This window comes from Cetorhinus maximus, chromosome 2 (genome assembly GCF_964194155.1).
Source record: "Cetorhinus maximus chromosome 2, sCetMax3.hap1.1, whole genome shotgun sequence".
In the NCBI taxonomy this organism is placed as follows: Eukaryota; Metazoa; Chordata; class Chondrichthyes; order Lamniformes; family Cetorhinidae; genus Cetorhinus; species Cetorhinus maximus.
This window is the reverse complement of record NC_135880.1, coordinates 203,111,892-203,129,481: the sequence shown is the minus strand read 5'-3', so window position 1 is coordinate 203,129,481 and position 17,590 is coordinate 203,111,892. Positions and strand designations below refer to the sequence as shown.

The 17,590-nt window shown below is 44.7% G+C and overlaps 1 protein-coding gene across 6 annotated transcripts in view; it reads right to left on the bottom strand.

Annotated features, from left to right (window-relative positions):
- LOC144669312 (beta-galactosidase-1-like protein 2) overlaps positions 1–17,590 on the bottom strand; it is a 97,045-nt gene that overhangs the window by 50,040 nt on the left and 29,415 nt on the right. For all 6 annotated transcript variants that reach the window (XM_078531687.1, XM_078531679.1, XM_078531673.1 and 3 more), the window contains 6 exons: positions 15,732–15,869; positions 12,008–12,088; positions 10,926–11,032; positions 8,573–8,719; positions 2,929–3,000; positions 1,562–1,640 (listed from right to left, as the gene is read on the bottom strand). In XM_078531687.1, coding sequence (XP_078387813.1) covers positions 1,562–1,640; positions 2,929–3,000; positions 8,573–8,719; positions 10,926–11,032; positions 12,008–12,088; positions 15,732–15,869 — 624 coding nt within the window. The remainder of the gene's footprint in view (positions 1–1,561; positions 1,641–2,928; positions 3,001–8,572; positions 8,720–10,925; positions 11,033–12,007; positions 12,089–15,731; positions 15,870–17,590) is intronic.

The window sequence follows — 17,590 nt, the reverse complement described above, 5'->3', positions numbered from 1 at the left end:
GAGAGCTTGCAGACATTATGGGGCCAGGAGTCAATATGGGGATTTTTGAGTCCACGTGATTTGGTACAAGTCAGATTAGAGGCAGCAAGTTGCAGATGAGCTGAGATTGATGGAGGCTGAAGGATAGCAAGAAGAATATTTGAATAGGTGAGCTTGGGTGTGAAAGAGAAGTCCTAAGGGTTATAACTAAATACCTATCTGATTGCCTGCAAAATCAGATAAAATATTGCATTGTCTGAGCACTTTAGCTGAAGGCTGAAAAGACCAATTTACCCATTAAATTGTACCTTACCATTTGTAATATCCAGGAGTAGTATTCATACATGATGCGTACTTACCCTGGAGAAACTGAGGTTCCTTAAATGGTCAGAGTTCTGCCCTCAGTTCCACACGCAGTTATCAGAACAAAATCTCTCTCTCAGTGAAATCTTTCTAATGATTGAAATGTAACCAAGCACATCAATTTTCTACAGTAAATTCTGGTGAATTTAATCCAGTTCTTCTTGCTGGGTGTACTTTGTATATTAAAATTAAGAGTTTAACAGAATAGTTCAGATACCTACACTGGTTGGAAATGTTGTCTGATCATGCACTAAACAGTGTTATGGCATGGCTGATGGTAAATGCTGAGCTGTCCAAATCCCAAAGGGAAGCTTGAAACAGCCGCCAAAACAGTTTTTGCAATTTGTATAGTATGAGGAGAGATTCTGAATGCAGGAAATGATGTCCCCACTACTTGAGATGATTTTATAGTAGATTAAAGGTTTATTAAAAAAAACACAATTACACTTAAACACAAGAATGGCTTCACATAGTGAACAGTATTTTAAAACAGTTCCACAAGGTCTTAACTTAACTACCCTCAGAGCTAACCTTCCCCTTTTCTGTTCAGTAACTAGCCTTATAGATTTTAAAATCTATAGAATTCCATTAATTTTTAACCACACAGTGCCTTATCCTCTGAGGCGGACTGCAACTGGTTCTCTAGGTCTGGCTTTGTTCACACTGTCTTCTGGGAGTTCTGACCAGCTATCCTGCTGTCTTCTGGGAGACCTAAACAGCTACCCCCTCACATAGGCTTCAGTATTTCCTTAAATCCCTCCTATCCTTCGATCTCGCTGTTGTCTTAACTAGTCTCTTCAGAAATGCTTTCTTCCCAGAATTGATTAAACTCGTTTCTTTACCCTAGCTCTTAGACTTTAAAAAAAAACTTACCCTATCCTTACCTTACTTACACCTTTTAAAACCTGTATATATCCCCCTTTGAACTAAAACTCAATTCAAAACGACTCCTGTTATTGCTTTATGTAAAATTCTGATTGAAGTTTCTCTTGATTCATTTAACATATCAAAACCACTGCTTACTGTTGGTTTTGGACTCTTGCACTCACTCTGGCTCTTACTCCAATTACCATATTTACAACTGCCAATAGCCTGTCTTCCAGTACATAAGAAATATGACAGTGATATTAGAGATATTACTAGGCAAAAGAGGTTACGATTTCTTGCTTTCTTGACAACAGCACTGACTACATTGTTAATCATCATCTTACAAGTTCACCTTTTCGCTGGTCGTCAAGTTTGTCACCATAGTTGACTCTGCCACGATTTTCCACCAAAAGGCTCAAATTTCGTTTACCCTGTGAGAAAAAGAAATCAGTTTCAATGCAGGGGAACATTGTGGAACTTCATCATCACATCATTTAAAGCAGAGCGACCAGAGGAGTTCTTACATGATGATGGACACTCTCTCCTAATTGATATTTCAGATTTACGTTGTCATGGATTTATAAAGCAGTTGAACAATTTAATTGCAGACAATTCAAAACATTGCACAACAGCAAACTTAAACTAGAACACAGAAATTAAACAAATAAAAACACATTGCTCTTGGGATAAAATGCTAACACAATAAAACTACAGGGGATATTTCACAAGACATCACATTGCTGGAGGGCTCCACACACAGCAGGCAAAAATTGAACATAATGCCAGCAATTTTCCAAACATTGTAATCAATACATGGAAGACTGCGGGTTTTTATATTATCCATTAACTGTGTACAAGGTCAGTAGGCTGTGTGGACTCTTGTTATAATTTACTGCATAGTGATTCTTAACCATGATCAAATGATGCAGCCCAGACTGAGGGGTTTTGGAGCAACTGAAGTCCATGTTAAAGTGCAGTGTTAGGCACTGTCTGTGTTCTATGCTCTAATTGAAATCTCAGAAATGCTGTCGAAGGTACCACTGAAAATCATTTACCGCAATTACCAACCATCCATTTGCGCAGAGATTCTATAGCCCAGTTAGGCACGTCACCTCCTTGCTAGACGTACCAAAAACTCCTTAAACTATGTTCTTTACATTTTCCCAGCGTTGTTCTGAAACAAACCATCCTGAATCAGAGGTTGTGGGTTCAAGCCCTTACCCTGCAGTGGAGCACATAATCCAAGCTAACACCACAGTGCAGTACTGTGAGAGTACTCCATTGTTGGAGGTGCTGACTTTTGAATGGGAGTTTAAATCTTGTTCAAGTGGATGTAGACGATCCCATAGCTACTCGAAAAAGAGCAGAGATCTCTCCCTGTGTCCTGGCTAATACTGATCCCTCATTGAACATCTCAAGAAACTGATTAACTGGTCAAGTATTTCATTTCCTGCACATAAATTGGTTGCTATCTTTGCCCATAGAACAAAGCAAATTATTGACTGAGAAACAATTATAGACATCCAGGGGAGATGAATGGCACTTTATAAATCGAAGGTATTTTTTTGTTTTCTTCATTATAGTCACCATTTTTGTGAAACCAACAGTAAAAAGCCAGATTATCTACTGCCACCTTCAAAAACAGCAATCCTGAGAAATGAGCAATTGCTCAATTAACTACAAACACATTTTGAAGACTTGATATTTAATAGCACCTACCGTAGCAACTGAGATTGCCAATTCCAAATTTTTGTAATCCAGGAATCCAACTGACTGGCCATCAACAAACACCTGAAACATCAGAAAGTAAACTTGCTTGTGCAAACAGAAAACGTTAAGAGTTGTGTGTGAATGACAGGCCATGGCCTTCAGCAGGAGGAGATGTATAGCAGTGAAAAGCACAATCTAAAGCAAAAAAAAACAAATGCCAACTTCTTCAGTGTTTTTTAATATTGGAACAGGCTAAAGCTTCTCATTCCCACCTCCTTTATAGGATGCCTCACATGGTATATCTTCAGTTCCTTTCAACCAAGCATGGTTAGCATGAAGCTAGTTAAGTCTTAGATTTGCGTGGGATTAAAGGATTTCAAAGGATAAACGGCAAAGAAACAGGTTAATTGGCCCAGTAAGTCTCCTCTGATTGTGGGCAGAGAAGTAGATAAACCTCTTGGTGCAGGGGTAAAACACCTGTCCTGGAACAGTGTTGTAAAGGCATTGACCTGATGAATCTGGCCCCTTCCGCCTCCCTTAAGTCGTTAGGTTTTCTGAGCCCTGAGAAACCGGTCTTGCCAGCAGTACAAGTAGATCTCTGGTTAAATATGAGGCAAGCCACCTCATTAAAATATTCTAATTATGGACCTTTCTCTGGAGAGCAGTTTGGATGGCTACCTTTCAACCAATTAATGGATACTGAAGTTTAGAATTGGGCAGTCAATTTAACAAAGGAGATTATTATCATTACAGTCCTGGCTGTAGCAGCATCCACGGAAGCACAGGGGTTTACAGCACAGTGACAGCATAGATGGAGGTCATTAATCTCCTGGTTCCTATTCCAGCTCCTTAACAGAGCAATCTGCAACTAATCTCACTGACCTGCTCTCTCCCCAAATCTTTCAGAAAACTGACTGCTACTGTCCAGACGCACATAGAAACAATTTGTTTGACATGATTGAATGATAAAAACGGTGATGGTGGAAGGCAAAAGATGGGATGGCAGTGGGACAAGTAGAGGAGCAAAAGATGGGTCAACAAAAAGTTCAAATGGCAACAGTAGAATCATTACCGACACCTGCAGTTTGAGAGCAGAAAAATAAACAAACATGCACATTAGCAGATCTGTCTCAATATTATTCATGGTGTGTGGGAATATATGATGTTTTGTAACAGTAAAAGTCATATTGGCAAAGGGGACAATGAGACAGGAACTAAGTCCTCCAAGAACGAAGTGCAGCACCACTCAGCCATGAATGTCTTCAACCAAATTAGCATCAAAATGTTGTTACTTGGGCCACTTTATCTGTCTGTCTGAACAATTTTTGAAATGGAGATGGGTAGATAAACCATCTGTCCATATACGAATGATCACCTTTCCATGTGATGTAAGTAAGCAAAATATATTGTCCAACCCATGTCCCATAACTTTCACTGTCTCAAATTTGGGGGTAGAATTGTCCCCTCCCACCAGTGGTGGGGTTCTTAGCGGGGGGGGGGGTGCAGACAATACTTCGGGAGCTGAAAAATCGGTTTCCCGATGGTGGGAGCTTGCAGTCCCGACTGTCGTGGCAGGATAATGGCGGGTCGCCATTCCTGCCAGGTCGCCATTCCTGCCAGAGGCTGCTAGGAAGCCGTTTTACAACTAATAGTCAGGATTCAAATGAACAACCAACCAGAACATCCATTCGGTGTCCAATCAACCGTCCTGCCAGTGGGATTTCACACTGGTTGAGAACACATCCGGACCATTGTGGTGTGCAGGTGTCGGGGCTTACCTGGATGCACGCCTGGAACAGCAAGTGGATCCTGGAGTCAATGCTGGAGCCAAGAGCTGAAGGTGGGGCCTCGACCAAGTGGAGCAGCCAGCAGCAGGTGCACATCTGCAGCAGCAGCTGGTGTGCAACGGGGGCCTTTGTGAGATGGTGGTGGTGGGGTAAGGGGGGGAAAGAGGGAAGGTGATGGGGAGGGAAGGCCGAAGAAGTGGGTAGGTTTGAATGCCAAAAAGGGGGTGGGAGGGGGGGAAGATGGGAGTCTTGCGGGGGTCTTGCATGGGCGCAATGGGGGAATAGGGCAGGAGTGAAGGAAGGGCAGTGGGGGGGAGAATAGCAACATGAGTGTGGGGGAGTGGGGGGGGGGGGGGGTAAGGGCAACGTGAGTGGGGGGGATGGAGATGGACAAGGGCGATGTTAGTGGGGGGATGGAGTTGGACAAGGGCAATGTGAGGTTGGGGGGAGGGGGGGGGGGGAAGGTTCAGTGGTATCAACTGAAGAATCCAGGTGGTGGGGGCCAAGTGAGGGAGTTGATGGTATAAAATGGAATTGAGACTGTTAAAGAAGGCATTGGTGTGCGGTAGGGTGGAAGTCCTGTAATGACAGGTGAAGGGACGGTCAGGGTTGTTGGAGGGGAGATGAAGTGTGAATCTTTGGGGTGGGGATGGGTAATGGTGGGCATTTCAACGATGACTGGGGTGGGCTTGTCAGGGAGGGAGGGGACATCGGCACTCGCTGTAATGGGCTGAAGGATGATTGGAGGAGGGTTCAAGGGTGACCATGAGGACGCTGTCTGTGACACTGGGGGGAATCAATGGTTATGGGGCTGGGGGCGGGTAACAACTATTGGAACAAGCTTCGAAATGGACATGCACATGGCTGCTCCAGACCTACCCAGTGCCTTGAAGTCCAGATTTAGAAATGCTGGATGGGGGTAGGCTCATTGGGTGGGTAGAGCTTCATGTCAGGTCAACTGGACAACCAAAGAGGAACCCCAATATGTTATTCTGACTAGGGAAAGGTGATTGTATTGTAAAGGTTGTGAAGGGCAAAGGAACAGCATCTGTGGGAGGCTTCTCACACATGGTTCGTAAGGGCCATGGCAAAGATCGATGCATCCCTGCGCACGCATGATTCCGGAGGGGCACACACTCAGGCAGGGTTGTCCTCTTGAATATAGGGGATGCAGAGACATTAAAGCAACCAGGCGTAATGAAAAGACAGAAGACCTTCTTCAAGTGCAACTGTACATATATTAACAAGCATGCATCAAAAATGAACAATTATTGTGCAACTATGCCACCACTGTGAGATCAGTACTTCTTAATTTTATGTTCCCTGCCACTGGGTCTAGGTGCTCCCCCAACATCTGCAGCAGGGGTGGAGGTAGCTTGCTCACCACTAGCCCTGTTGTCTTTGATGACTTTGGCAGGTGTCCTCCAGAGCCCTGAGGCCACCGACTTAGTTTAAGTCTCCTGCTCTGGGGCACCCTTTGTGGTCCCAGAGGCCAGAACTGATAGTCACGTTCGAAGGGGATTCAGAACAGCCAGGCACCCTCAAAGAGTCCTGAGTGGAGATCCCAGGGGTGTCCGCCTGACGCTCCTCCTCCCTTTAGGTACCAGAGGGTCCCTCCCTGACTCCATGAGGGAAAGGGGCATCTGAAGGGACATCAAGGTGTCCCGTACTCCTCTCATGTTACCACTGCAAAAGCTCACTCACAGCTACAATGATGGGACGCATGTCTGCACGCATCTACAGCAGAAACTGGGGATTCTGTTGGACCAGAATCTCCATGGCTTCCGCCACCCTTCCCATGGAGACCTTGATGCTCGCACATGTCGGTGCCACTACATCGAAGAGCAGGCAGGCGAATTCCTCTGCCTCGCACACTACTCTGACACCTGATATTTCCCCCGTCTCTTGCTGCATCTCCAGCATCTTGTCTAGGACCACTCCCAGAGCCCTGTCATTTGACTCAGACTTAGCAGAAGCCTCTTCCCCAGCAGCCCTCCGAGTGCTGGCGACCTTGGCTGTCCCTGCCTCGGACATGTGTCCATGTGGTGACCACTAAAATGCGAGACCCTGCCTGAACTAGATCCAGTACCCATCCAGGTGTGTCTCTCTGCGCTGGTGGAGGGTGCAGGTTACTGCGATGACAGCTCTACAGGTGTAATATCTTCAATGTCCTCATCATCCTCACTCCTCTGTGGGCTAGCTGGACTCGGTTTCAGGGTCAGGCCTCACCCTCTTCTTGCTAGCACCTTTAATCAAAAAAGGAGAAGGCGAGTGAGAGAGGGTGTATGGGTTGCCTGCAACCTGGCACTGAGGAGCATGACACTTAGGTTTTAATGTAAAGACAGTATACGTGGTTCCTTACTGGATAGAGGCTGGACGCTGACCTCACCGTTTGCACACGAATAGTCCCCAAACCTCCCCTGCCAGGTCAGCTGCCCTCGCTTCGAATTGTGTGAGGAGCTGGAGTTCAGCCATGCCCCCTCCCGTCCCTCTCTCTTGCTTGTTGTGCATTAACTTGTCCTGTGCAGGCAGAGGAGATGGTTTGAGAGCAATTAGGAAGCAGGTTGCGTTCGCATGATGCCAGTCTTCACCAATGACCCACTGGCTACTGTGTGCCACGTGAAAGAATCACTGCAGCTCGTCCACAAGGATTCTTCGGCAGCACTCTCCAGAGCGGTAAGTTCGTGCTGATAGAAGGATAAGGCCAAGAGAGGCATGGCATCAGCAGTGAATGCTGGTACCCTCTACGCCAACCATCATCTCCCCACTCCCCCCACCCCCCGCCGACCCAAACACTATGAACCGTGTGTGTGGGGGGCAGGGTCAAAGACCCACTGTCATCTCTCCACCTGCAAACTACATGGACTGCAATGGGGCTGTGGTGCATCACGCTAAGATGCGCTTTTATCGTGGGCAGCACAGATGGTGGCCTTGCCACTGAGGCCCATGCCCCAGTTCTCACTCAGTGAGGTGAGTATGTGGAGTAGAGGGTTCACTTACCCTGGCAGTGCGGATGAGGTCATTCCACCATTTCCTGCAGTGCAGGGTGGTCCACTGGTGAATGCTGCTGGCACTCACCATCCTGGCGACTGCTTCCCATGCAGGGCTGGTGATTCGGGTGGGCCCTTCTCCTCCATCCTTCTGGTAGAGGACGTCCCTCTTCTCCTCCACTGCATTCAGCAGTACTCCCAGTGAAGCATCGCTGGATCTGGGTGGCAGTGCTCCTTGCTTTCTGTGTTCCACGTCCCGGCCCATAGTTAAGAGCGCGATAAATCTATATCTGTCCAGGCGCCTTTTAAACATGGCACCCGGGTATGGCAGCAGGGCACACGACTTCCTGCCCACTTCACCACGCATAACATCGGGAAACCCCTGGCTGCATAATTAATGAGCCCATCATCACACAATTCAGCGCAATTTCCCGCTGGGCTCCGCGGCAGTAAACACTCTCGCTTCCCATCCCCGCCTTGGGACTTAAACCCGGAGTGGGAAATCCCAGTCCAGTTGCACGATACCTCTAAGCATCCCTCATGCCCAGTGTTACTAAGTTTAGAGGATGCAGAAATTATATTGAGTGTGGACTATTCCTCCCCTGCAATCTATTGTAGAGTGATCTACAGGAGTAGGAAAACTGCTAAATTCAACATTTGGCAATTTTAAACATTTTTTAAACACAAACAATGTACGCTCTGAGTTCCTCTGATGGAATGATGCCTTAATATACGCATGGCTCTTACTCCTCCATCTGACTTGCCAGTGTGAGATTTTAAGTGCTGAATTGTGAATCTTCCTCAGCATTGACAGCCCTCACCTTGGAAGATTATAGACATTTATCAAAATTATACAAGAACAGTTTGTTTGTTTACCTGTGCTCTGTCCCGTACATTCTGCATTGAATGAAGTAATCCTCCACTATTTATTACTGTGTTATATAACGTGTACCCATAGGCTTGTCCACTGCCGTTGTTGATTGGCAGGTTTTCCATATTAATAGGTTTTTCACTTTCAATTGGCTACAAAAGACAGTGAAACGTGTTACTTCTGTAACATCAAACATTTATGCATAGTTCACCTACCAACATGATCCCAAGAAATATCCCCAGACCCATTCACAGCAGATTCTGAGAACCTCCAACAGAGCAGGAATTAAGAAGCTTTGAGTTTGACCCGATGGCCCTTGTGTGTTGAGGAACATCTTGCCTCAGTGTTCAGACAATGAGGCCATAGCACTGGCATAGGCTGCAAGTTTGAATCCCACCTGATGTGATAATGATCTCACCACTACCTTCTCAAGGGCAATTAGGGATGAGCAACGAATCTTGGCCAGTGATGCTCACAATGCCATAAAAGAATAAAACAAATATGGATTTTACACCCCAAATCCCCCACCGCTGGGTGTGTTTTCAGCAGGGATAGTAAAATACAAGTAGTGATAAAACACAAGGGAAGTAAGCCACCGCTTTCTCGCCTTACCCCACAACCTGGTCCCCATAATGTGGTGGGTGGGCGGGTGCCAAAATTGCCAGCCTGCTCGCCATTTTTAAATTAATAATGAACTGGAAATTGAGCTCATTACCAAGTCAATTAACCCGTTCACACTGCCCACATTAAAATGGTTGGCATGCAGGCGGGAGTGAGGAGCTGGTTTTGGAAACATTATTCCAAAATTAGTAGCGGATCCTGTAGGGAATAACATTACAATCAATAAAATTGGTAAGCTTGTTGTGCCCTGATGAATTTAAATCTCAAGTGCGGCACTCGCAAAGAAAGGACTTGAAATGATGTAAACAAACATCAACCAGCTTGCTACAATATTTTTACTTTACTTAAATCAACAATGCAACTTCAGTCCATTCAAACAATGTTGCGCCTTTTAAATTTCAAAGAAATAAGCTTGTGGTCAATTAACTATTGGGGTGGTACTTGAATCTCTTCCCTCATTAACTTTACCTCACGTTTTTAGCTTTCCTCACAAACCATTTCTCCGCCGAGAGCAGGAATGCACCAGCTTTCTCCCTCTATTAAAATGCCTCGTTATCAGCTCCTGGGAGATGGGTGAGAATGGACTGAGGTTACTTGCCTTCAAGTGGTTCAGTAGACTCATTAGGAGAATGCCTAGTCTCTGCTTGACACATCCGCCTGCAGAAATGAGTGACACTAGGGACTCACTTACATAGAACTTCTGATTAGTTACCAAAGATGTTTGTTTTAAACATTTTGAACGAATAACAAGGACAGGAACACAGTGCAAGTTATTAAGTGTTCATAAGTGAACTCCCAAACTGGAAGTTCCACCCTATCATGTGGGAGAAAATTAGTCACTTTCTAATACACCCTGCTAGCAGGTGACCACCGCAATTGTGGGGCTGCATTCCACATGCCTCCAGTGGGCGTGTTTCCCGCAGGGGAGGGAGGGCACGTAAAATGGGTGGTTGCCCATCCCACCATCTTCTCGCCCACTCGCAAGCTCACCCCATAAAATCATGGGCAGGCGGCACCGAAATTGACAGCACTCAAACGTCTAATTATGGGTCAATTAGGATTGTTATCAAACCTGTTGAAACTTATAATACGCTGCTCATGCCGTAATATGTTTGGCGTGGACAGCAGGGCAAGAGTGGACAACCCGATTTTTTTTTAAACCACAATGTTTAAAGAGCAGAAGGGAGGGTGGGATCGCTCGCTTCAGGCGTTGCCCTTTACTGATCGCAGGTCGGCCCCCTTAGACTGAACGCTACTTTCTTCAAACACATTCACTCCCTTAAACTAACTCCCTACCCCACCATGGCCCCTTCTCCATAACCCACCCATATCCCCCTGATCCAAGGCCCCGGACTTACCTGCTCCGAGCATCCTAGGCCTTGGAGTGGTCTCTTCAGCAGCAGTCCCTGCAGCTGCCACTAATCCTTTCCTGACTCTGCTGGGGCTGATGGCCAATCAGAGGGGCGGAAGTCCCACTTGGCCTACGTTAATCAGCCCCTCTCAGCTTTATTGCTACGGGGCTGGTCAGTGTGGAGCTTGTCGGCTTCACGCCAACATGGTTTCCGGGTGGGCGTGCCACCTGTGTTACTCCGCCTGTGGTCTAAATGCTGTAAACTTATGATAAAGATTCCTATGCCCAAATCCTTTATCATCTGAATCTAAATCGCACCAGCTTCACTCACCTCTAGTGCATAATTTGCCTTGAAAGATACACAAGTCGCAGTCACTAAAATATACCTTTTCTAATTGACTGAGCACTTCCCACAAAGGAATGTATTCCTTTACACGAAGAGCGGAGTACTTTGATTTATACATTTGAGCAGGTTGTTCAGGTAACTCTTGATCTGTGACAAAGCGAAAAAAAATTAGCCTGGTTTTTAACACAACTTATGAACAAATATCAATAAGAACATTTTGGGGGTGGGGGTGGGGGTGAAGAATGGGACTAGGAAAAAGATCTTGTATGAAATCAGAGAATGGTTACAGCACAGGAGGTCATCACTTGACCTCTCAAGCCCGCGCCAGCTCTCTGCAAGTGCAAATGAGTTTGGTTTTTGACTTTACAGATTGTTGTTTGAATTGAATTTTTAATTGGCAGTCATGCTGAGGTCACATGATCGCACATTAAAATCCTCAAACTGCACATTCAAACTGAGAGAGAAATTCTGGTGCAAGGATGATGCGGTATTAACTCAAGCTGTGACATGAGTGGAGTAAGAGAGGGCAGAGGGTCGGATTTATCAATCGTTCCAAAGCCAGATATGGCTAAGATTAATTGCAGGGTAAAGCTCCTTACACATTGAGCCTCAAATCCAAATTCTCGCTCCTGTTGCAACCTTTCTCACACTAGTCACCAAGCAATTTGCTCAATCTGCATCCTGAATCTAACGATAAATTATGGGTATTTTGTGCATTGGATACCACAGCAGATACTTTAGTCCCATCAACCTGACCAGGCTGCAGACACAGTTTCCAGTCAGCTGACAAAACACGTTTTAAGGGACAGAAATCAAAGTTGAGTTTTAGAGCTATAGGCAGGGAAATGGACACCTTGACAGAAATCCCAATGCTTTCAGAAAGCATGTTATTGAAGTGCGTACATCTTCTACCTGATCATTTATATTATGTTCTACACATAATGCAAAGAGAGAAGTCTAAACATGGATGGTATTGCAAAGGTTGGGGTGAAGGGAGGAGGGTGCGGTGACTAAGTGACAATCACACCCTTTCAACTTCTAAGACTAGGCGATTGGACAAACAAATCCACAGACTTCATTTTCTCAACAAGTAGTGTATAGAATTCAGGAAAGTCTTTTTACCCAAGTACTTGCTGTAAAGTTTCCGAATTTGAACATATTTTTCTGTGTAGTCTCCTGCTTCGGACAAGGGTGCGTCGTAATCTGGTACACAGGTGGAAAATTCAGCCAAATGAAGAAATGTCAACCAATAGGTTCAATCTTATTCAATACTTAAAAAAAAACCCACAAGTGAAATCTGAAATAAAAACAGAAAATGCTGGAGAAACTCTGGCAGCATCTGTGAAGAAAGAAACAGAGTTAACACTTCGAGTCCTATGGCTCTTCTTCAGAGCTCAATACGTCAAGTGAAATCTGACCTCTGTCATTCTGTAACTACCAAATTATTAATAATCAAGGCTAAATAGTACTACATGGAACTCAACTACAGCATTGTGAAATGTAACTATAGTAGTGTAATGTATATTATAGCATAATGTAACCAGGTTTGTCCAACCCCTGGAACCAGTTTTCAAAATTACAGTCAAACAGGTGAGTTTCAATGGAAGATTCTGCATGGAACTGCTCCTCTAGAGGCTCCTTCTCTCCCACAGTTGCTGCTGATAGGCTCACTAGTGAGCCTATCAGCAGCAAATGAGGGAAAGGGGCAGTATCTAACTAGAAGAGCAGTAGCCACTGGTGTTGGTGAGTGTACTGAGGGCTGCCTGGCCAAGGGAAGTGAAGGTATGATGGGGCTGGAGCCCGCGGAGCCAGGAACGTCAGGACTGGAGCCGTCAGGCCCCTGGAGGACAAGGTTTTGGCGGCCTGGGGGGGGGCAAAGTCACGTTAAGCCCATGGAAGGCGAAGTTTTGGCAGGCCCGGGAAGAGGCGGTGCCATGGTGAGTGTCTGTGTCTGGGGAGGGGGGGGCAGGTGAAGTGAGAGGGCGTGACTAAGTGAGTGTGTGGACGAGTGAGAGTGCGTGGGGGGGAGTGTGTGGCTGAGTGATTGTGTTGGGGGGTGGGGGGGGGGTGGGGGGAGGAGAGTGAGAGGCTGTGTGTGGGGTGGGGTGGGGAGTACGAGAGACTGAGAATGAAAGACAGAGTCTGGGGGGGGGGGGGTAGAGAAACAGGGGGGGTTGGATTGCGGGTCTGCCTTGCGCCCCAGTTTCAGGTTTGTCACTCACACTCACCACCACGTACCAACTCGCAGCGGGCGGGTGTGAGTGAGTGAGCACCCTGAGACTGGGAGTGAGCTGGACACACACACTCAGCTCACTTTTATTAATTACTCTTTTTTAAATTAACAGTTTACTGCAATGACATTGCTGTAATTTTGCTCAGCAATTGTTTCTTTCCTTAAAACCCAACTATTTTTTTTAAAGTTACATTATCGTTGTGCCAAACCTTATGTTTCCGAAATCTGCTCATTGGCCCCTTGAGTGAGAAAAATATGCAAAGGTGGCCCCCCCGCCGAGCAAAAAGCCTGCTATAAACCATCTCATCTGACTGAAGGAAAAAAGGCCCCACAATTAAAACTTAGAAGTAAACGTTAGTTTGGGGATAGAACACACTTTAGATTAAATAACACTCCCTCAAACTCAAAAAGGACAAGGTGCAAATGATAATTTTATGTAATCCTGCCTGATTCTTGTGCACCCTGATTTAGACCATTCCACCATTGGTGGTCGTGCTTCAACTACCTAGATCCTCAGGTCTGGAATTCCTTCCCTAAACCTCTCCATCTCTCGCTCCTCCTTTAAGACACTTCTTACAACAGTCTCAGGATAAGGGGCCAGGGATAAGAACTGAAATGAGGAGAAAATACTTCAAAGGGTTGTGAATCTTTGGAATTGTCTACCCCAGAGGGTTGTGGGTGCTCCTTCACTGAATACATTTAAGGCTGGGATAGACAGATTTTTGATCTCTTAGGGAATTAACGGATATGGGGAGTGGGCAGGAAAGTGGAATTGAAATCCAAGATCAGCCATGATCATATTGAATGGTACAGCAGGCTCCATGGGCCATGCAGTCTACTCTTGCTCCTACTTCTTGCGTTCTACCACATTGACAAAGCTTTTGGTCACCTGTCTGAGTGATAACACTCTTCTGAAGCACCTAGTTTCATTCTTCTGCATCAAAGGCATTATATAAATGCAAGTTACAGTTGATAGAAGATGCTTCAATTGGTTCAGCTGTGAAAACAGACTGATATTTTCTAATCAGGTATCAGCACCTTTCCAATTCCAAAATCATGACGACGATGACACTGGTAATTTAATGCAAATCCAAATTAAAGCACTGTCAGCATGTTCAAGTGCAGGAGCCAGCACCCAGCAGAACAAAGAATAGAAGACACGTAAGTAAATATAGAACAGCCTGCTGCAAATGAACTTAACAAAGTGATCATCTGAGTCTTTTCTACCAAGGGACTAAACATAGCAAGCCTCCCAAGATCTCAGGATAAACAACCTCTTTAGAAACAGAAGAAAAAACTGTTTTTTTAACCTGACTTTCATGTCAGATTCACCTGTTCATTCTTCCCTCCCCATGTTCTCTTTCACTCAAGAGCCTTTTTTACTTTAGTAATTTTCCATTTCTCCAATGTCTTTTTCACAAGTTGACTGCTGGTATTTCTTTATCAACTATGACTTCTCATCTTTTTACTGTGTTTTTTTATTGATCTGTTTACAGCTATCAAACATATCAAAAACAAAAATACCTGGAAAAACTCAGCAGGTCTGGCAGCATCTGCAGAGAGGAACACAGTTAACGTTTCGAGTCCGAATGACCCTTCAACAGATGCTGCCAGACCTGCTGAGTTTTTACAGGTAGTTTTGTTTTTGTTTTGGATTTCCAGCATCCGCAGTTTTTTGCTTTTATCAAACATATCAGTTGCCTCTTTGAAATAGTAATTAGCATATCTGTGCACTAATCCATTGTCTCTTGTTCTCTCCTGCCTTCTCCATTTTGCTCACCCTGATAAGGCTGATGAAAGATCTTCATGCAAGAATGGCTTTACCTTTTACAGATGGAGACTACCTGTGTTCTTCCACCATTTGCTGTTTTCCATTTAAGATTCCTTTACAGATCAGGTAAAGTCACATGACATTTGACGACCAAATTATCATGCAAACTAAAGATGATCAAATGGATTTCAGGAAGTTTACACAAATGCATTCACATTGTGCTACCAGATTGAATTAAATTCTCTCCCATTGCACACCTTTACTTAATATTTCCGCGTCTGTATTCATTGTAAACCATTTCACTTTCTTAGCACAGGCCTCGCCTGCTGGATGAGTTGCAAAATACTCTTCCCAATGTGACCCTGAGCCCTACAAGTCAGGATAGGTCTCTGAAAAAAAAAAGCAAAATACTGCGGATGCTGGAAATCTGAAATAAAAACAAAAAGTGCTGAAAAAACTCAGCAAGTCTGACAGCATCTGTGGAGAAACAGTTAATGTTTCAAGTCAGTATGACTCTTCTTCAGGTCTCTGGTTTGACTGCACTAATCGCAACAGTAAAGAGATGCTTAAAAAGCCATGTAGTAACTTTTGCTTTTGCTGCAGATACATCTACAAATGGTTATCTGATTTCCCATTAAGCTGATTGAAAATGCAATCCTGTCCTAATAATGCTCATTAAATGGAGAAACTACAACTAATTTGTAAGTACTTGCATCTGGCTGTGAAGCCTCAAGGACTGACTGCTGCAATTTGCTTGAAGAATCGAATAAGATTTTGACCTCCTAAAAGGAACAGTTGCCAAACAATTGAGGAAAATCTGGCGACATCTCAAGTGTACTCACCATAGCTGGTGACATCAGCAATATAGGTGTCAAAGTCCTGAGCACCATTCATAAAGCCAAAGTTAGTTCCTCCATGAAACATGTAGAGATTGATGGAAACCCCTTTGTTTAAAAGTGCCGCAATGGTATCCAATATTCCTGCGGAAGAAATCAACAGTAACATTTTCATGCAGTGAGATAAAGAAATATATCCATTGAGACTCAAACACAACCTGCTCCTGTAGTACATAATAGCTCTGCTATATGTATAGCCAGAAGTAAAGGAAACTTAACAGAGAAACATAGATCTACTGATGTACAAGACTTACATTTGTATGGAAAAGAAATGCAGGCAGATTAATGCTGCTATTATTGACAGGAGATCCAACTTTACCTCTTTCTGTTGTAACTATGTTCACCTAGCTCCATTTTATCTATGCTACCAAGATTGATGCTTCCCTTAATTTTTCTTATTTATTCCTCCTAAGCTATAAATAAATACACTATCCTCTAAGATTCATTGCATGTCTGCACCCTCTAAATCATTCTTTCCTAGGCGTTTAAACACATGCAATTGCTCCCGTTCATCAGTCTTCCATTTCTCCTACAATCTACAGGTTTCAAAGACATAGATCGTGGTGTCGCCTAACCATTACTTTTTGCAGATAGCATTACTACAATGACTGAACATCTGGCCAAACAGGAAAAACACACAGCTGTCTTTTTCCTTGCAGTAAGTATTTGCTGTTCCTTGAAAATACTGCTGGACTACTGTTCAGGAATCAGGTGATAAAGAAATTGGGAGTCTGTTGGTGACCAGAGAAAGAAAAAAAGGAAGGGGTAAGAAGAAGGACATGGATTGTCTGACCAGAAATTGTGAGGGGGAGGGCCGGGGGGGTAAATAGCAGAATCTATAAAAGCTTTTGCAAGGGAAAGGGATAAATATTTGACAAAGCAGCATTTTAAAGGCTACGGGGCAAGAACAGAGGAATAAAATTAGGTGGAGAGTGCCTTTAGAGAGTTGGCATGGGCATGATGGGCTGAATGGCCTCCCTCTATGCTGTAAAATTCTATGCCAACAGATTTTCTTTTAAAAATAAAAACATTTCTCCAATAAATGAGGTAATGAGTGGCCCAACTCTCAAAGACCCAGGTTCAATCCCTGTTCTATCCTAAGCCACCCTACAGGCTTGAACTGACACTTCACTACAGTACTGAGGAAGTGCTGCAATGCCAGAGTGCCATCTTTCAGGTGAGACTGGCCCCGTCAGCTCTCTCAAGTGGACATAAAAGATTCCATGAAGCTACTTTGAAGAGCATGGGAGTTTGTCCCAGCATTATCCTAGTCGATATTTATCCCTCAACCAACATCACTAACAGATTATCTGATCATTATGGCATTGCTTTTTGTAGGAGCTTGCTGTGTGCAAAATCGCTGTCATGTTCCCTACATTCCAACAGTCAATCCACATGAAATGTGCTATTAACTGAACAGGACTAGCCATATAAATACTGGACCTACAAGAGTAGGTCAGGAGCTAAGAATCCTGTGGCAAATAACTCACCTCCTGACTCCCTAAAGCCTGTCCACCATCTACAAGGCACAAGTCAGGCGTGTGATGGAATACTCCCCATTTGCCTGGATGAGTGCAGCTCCAACAACATTCAAGAAGCTTGACACCAACCAGGACAAAGCAACCCGCTCGATTGGCACCCCACGCACAAAGATTCACTCCCTCCATTACCGACACACAGCGGCAGCAGCGTGTACCATTTACAAGATGGAACTCACCAAGCCTCCTTAGACGGCACCTTCCAAACCCACAACCACTATCATCTAGGAAGACGAGAGCAGCAAACGCATGGGAACACTACCACCT